This window comes from Notothenia coriiceps, unplaced genomic scaffold (assembly GCF_000735185.1).
Source record: "Notothenia coriiceps isolate Sejong01 unplaced genomic scaffold, NC01 NC01_scaffold00012967, whole genome shotgun sequence".
Taxonomy (NCBI): domain Eukaryota; kingdom Metazoa; phylum Chordata; class Actinopteri; order Perciformes; family Nototheniidae; genus Notothenia; species Notothenia coriiceps.
Window position 1 is genome coordinate 11771 of NW_011345668.1, and position 4143 is coordinate 15913.

Consider the following 4143-nt stretch of genomic DNA (forward strand, 5'->3'; position numbering starts at 1 on the left):
CTTTTTAAATGGAAATATGTCATTTTCAATCACATGGATATCTAATGTATAGTAACATGTAAGAGTGGATTATTTCAGTGTAAAAAAATCATTTATGAATCTGCAGTGAAAGCTGATGAAAGGTCAGGTATCTTCATGTCACTGTGATGTAAAAAGTTGTGTGTCAGACTCAGACTGAGAGTCAGTCATGAGTGTGCACGGCGGTGGGTGAGACGGTGGTTGGGTTTCAGAGCGGCGTGGGGTGATGTGCTTAGACGGGCTCTGATTCCCGGTATCATCAACTTCAAACCTCCCCTGCGATACCACAGCGGCCCTGTATTATACCAAGACTCTGAAACTCTGAGAATTAACCTGAGTTTCAACTGTTAAAGGGACTGTTTGACATTTTTATCAAAAGGATGATTTTAAATTGAAGTACTTAAATGAGAAATTCCCAGGTTGTTAGAGATCACATACGCATAAGAGCAAATGAAACTGGTCAGAAAATAAAGAAATCTGTCAGAATTTCATTAAATACAATTTTTAGTTGAATGTTCTGGTTTTTAGATAGTTGATTGATATATGTGTGGTTTCAAACATTTGGCTGAATCAAAGAGGAAAGTAGGCCTACTTATGCAGAAAACTCCCCTTCAGAGTTGTAATAATAATGATGTATAATAACAAATATTTTATTAATGATGCCTTAATGCCTGAGCAACATTTTATTGCTGTATAGTAGCTGGTTGAGATGTAGCCAACCTTAACTACTTCATAAACTCTTCTGTTGCTAAATGTTGTAAAATATTATTTCAAAATGTGATTTCTTTTTATAAATGAGAACTTCAAATGAACTAGTACTACAGCTGCCAGATAATGTTAATTTGTATAGTTCTGTCTGATGTGCAGCAGAGTACTTTAAACCTGTTCTTAGATACAGTACATGTACTTAGTTGCTTTTCATGTGTAATAAAAGTATAATTATGTACTAATATCAAGTCGTTTGGGAACATCATGTCAGGCATCAGGCTGGACTCCAGTTCATACAGGAGTAAAATAAGTAGTTATATCATAATCCTGTGTTTTTAACGGCTTGTTGATAAAGCAGTTGTTTTTTTTGCTCTACTTCTGTTTCACTGGTGGAACAATAGCTAAAACACTTATGAAAATCCACTTAAAAAACAGACGGTTTTAAGATTAAGTAGACTGTGTAAAGCACTCCTTTTGGCAACGTTTCATTCAAGCAGGGGCACTGCATATTAACTAAAAAGAGCAATAATTGAAGCACTAATGTTAGGAAAGGAACAGCAGGTTTCAATCACACAGGCAATTTCTCTCAAAAGGTTTTAGCAATTGAAAAGTCCTATTATTCCCATCTATAATAATTCATTTATAAAAAAGATCTGCGGGAAAAGTTTGCACAGAGAGGATGTTTTAATATAGACAAAATTGCTCACTCATCCCCGTGTTGATGTCAATGCCTATTTATCTTACAGAAAGTTTGTTTATAAATCACTTAATTTATGAGAATATTCTCAGAGATGGGTTGAAAGTTATTTAAAATAAAATGCACATAGTTTCATATACATTTGACATTAAAGTCAGGGTTTATGACAGGATTACTTTAAGACAGTCATGTATGACCCATTTAGTGAAACTCGTAGCACAGCGTACATTTCAGTAAAGTACAATAACCAGATGAAACCCATCCAAGATGCTGATAAAATATAGACATGCTTCCTCCGCCAACATCTGTGACACACTTACACACACCTGTACGTACCGAAAATAGTGAACGTCTCATCTGATATGATCTTAAGCTCAAAGAACTCAATCTTATAAGAATGTAGTCGCATATAAAAATAAACATGAGGCATACGCAGAGTAGGTACAGTTTAGTTTTCTGTTTATTTTCAATTCAGTTCACTTGTCAGAATTGTTGCCAATCACAAAATGTTGTTTACTAGCACCTTAAAAAAGACTTCAGAGTCACCCTTGATGTTAAAGACAGAAAAACTGTCACTAAAACGGAATTTCTTAAAATGTAAAAGAAAAGAAAAACATAAAGAAAGAACAAAAAGGACTGCCAAAGAAATGCCCAAAGAACAAACAATGGAATGTCTTCACATATTTGGACAATGTTGTCAACATTAAATGATCACAAAAGAATAAAATGCTCAGTGCATATCTAAAGTGGTTGCATTCTCCCAACAAAACAAGATTAAAACTCAAATGTGTGTTAAAAACCAGAAAAATTCATCTGGGTTTATACTGGCCAACAAGTTGGATGGCAGACTTTCTTTGACCCTATTCACTTATGTTCTGACTAAAGAATCTTGTCTATTTAAAAAAAAGTAAAAAGAAACTCAATCTTTTGACTATCCAATCTTATTTTTAAGGATAAGGACTGACTTCAGTTTGTCTTTAAAACAAGTGATGTGTGCGTAGCTTTCTATAGTTTGGCTCCATCTTTAGCCCGTCTAGGGGAACTGCAGCAGGACAGCTTGTCCGGGTGCGAGTACAAATTTGTCCAAGGTGACGGTGGAGTCTACCACCAGAGCTTCATCTGTCGCCAGCTTCACCGTGGCCGTTTCTGGCAACTCTAATCCCTCTGCAGGAAGAAAGATCATGTTGTTAAATAATGAACAATATGGGGATGGATACATAACATCTAAGCTAAATATTTCTGCTGAACTTGCCTGTAGCTTCCAGTTTGAAAGTGAGCGTCTCAGGCGCTGCTCCCCAGTTGACCGCCGTTATGTACCTCTCGCTCTGGTCCCAAATGCGGAGGAAAGAGAGGGAGGAGGCGGAGGAGGAGAGAGGGTAGTAGTCGCCGTGGAGGAGAGAGCGCTCTTTGACTCGCAGTTCGCTGAGGGATCTAAACCACTTCCTCACAGCAACGTATTCTTTTCGCTGAACCTGTACATTTGAGAATTGAGGAAATGTTGAACTAGAGGTCAATCTGTAAACAAGCCAAAATAAAAATAAGGCTAAACTAAAATTAACTAATTTAAAATGTAGACTCTGTAACTCTCTTACCTCAGCAGTGTCATTAACAGCAGCTCCTTCAACAGGTTCCTTCTCTATGTCCCAAACCATCTTTGGTGATTCTGATCCCTGATAAGGAAATGCAAAAGGAAAAACCTTACACTCTATAACAGCTGAGGTAATAAAACACTTTTTTTTTTAAACTTGAATTTCTTCTCCGTTTTGTAGCTTACAATTGCCTGAAGGCCAATCTCGTCTCCGTAGGTGAACACGGGAGTTCCAGGCATGGTGAACAGCAGCAGCTGGTAGAGCCGGATCAGGGCAGGAGTGGTGGCCCGTTTGGACAGCTGGTCTTCTTGGGCGGCACCGAGCCCCCAGGCCACACTCCTCTGCTGAGAGCTGAGGGTGTTCATGTCCATGATGCGCTGCACACCTGCACAAATTCAGATACAATTATCTCTCTGTCTAGTTGTTTTCACACAAAAGCAGACATTTACACTGACAGAAATGCTATCCTTTCAAACTCTAAGCTAGGTATGATACTTTAAAAAAGGTCCCATGTCATGCTTTTCCGGTTATTACCCGTCCCCTTGTGTGTTATGTAGGTTTTTCTGCATGTAAACGGTCTGCAGAGTCACAAACCCTCAAAGTACACCTTGTAGCGAGTAAAACTCTAACACAGAAAAGACCCGTTTATGCTGCCCCAGAACGCCTCGTTGGAGATTTTCTTTTGTTGCTAGTGGAGCCTCGCAGCGGCGAAACTGTGGCGCGCTTACAATGTAGGTGCGCCGCGTTTGGGGGTGCGGGTGCTAGTTGAGCCTCGCAGATGGGGGTGCTGCAGCCCTCTCAGCACCCCCCCTTCCCGCGTCCATGGTGCTCAGGCTGAGTTCAGGCTGAGTTTCACGATGTCTCGCAGACCCCACGCAGCAGCCAGGAAACGACACCAGTAATAGAGCTCACACTGTCCCCTCCTCACAGCAGCGAGCCGTGCAACGTCCCGCCAACATGGCACCCAGACCCCACGCAGCATTCTCATCTGTTTGTCATTACTGGTGTAATTTTCTGGTTGCTAACGCCATTGTAACACATAATCACTGATGTTCCGCTGTAACAAGCCGTGGTGGACTCATCAGAACAGAGTGGGCGAGCTGACCAATCAGAGCATAGTGGGCTCACAGG

The 4143-nt window shown here is 40.3% G+C and overlaps 1 protein-coding gene across 1 annotated transcript in view; it reads right to left on the reverse strand.

Moving 5' to 3' along the window:
• Positions 1-1856: 1856 nt before the first annotated feature.
• Positions 1857-4143, reverse strand: part of LOC104947723 (4F2 cell-surface antigen heavy chain) — a 13086-nt gene continuing 10799 nt past the window's right edge. The window contains 4 exon segments of the mRNA XM_010773798.1: positions 1857-2587; positions 2676-2895; positions 3016-3093; positions 3198-3404. Of these exon segments, the coding sequence (XP_010772100.1) occupies positions 2457-2587; positions 2676-2895; positions 3016-3093; positions 3198-3404 (636 nt within the window). The 3' untranslated portion in view covers positions 1857-2456.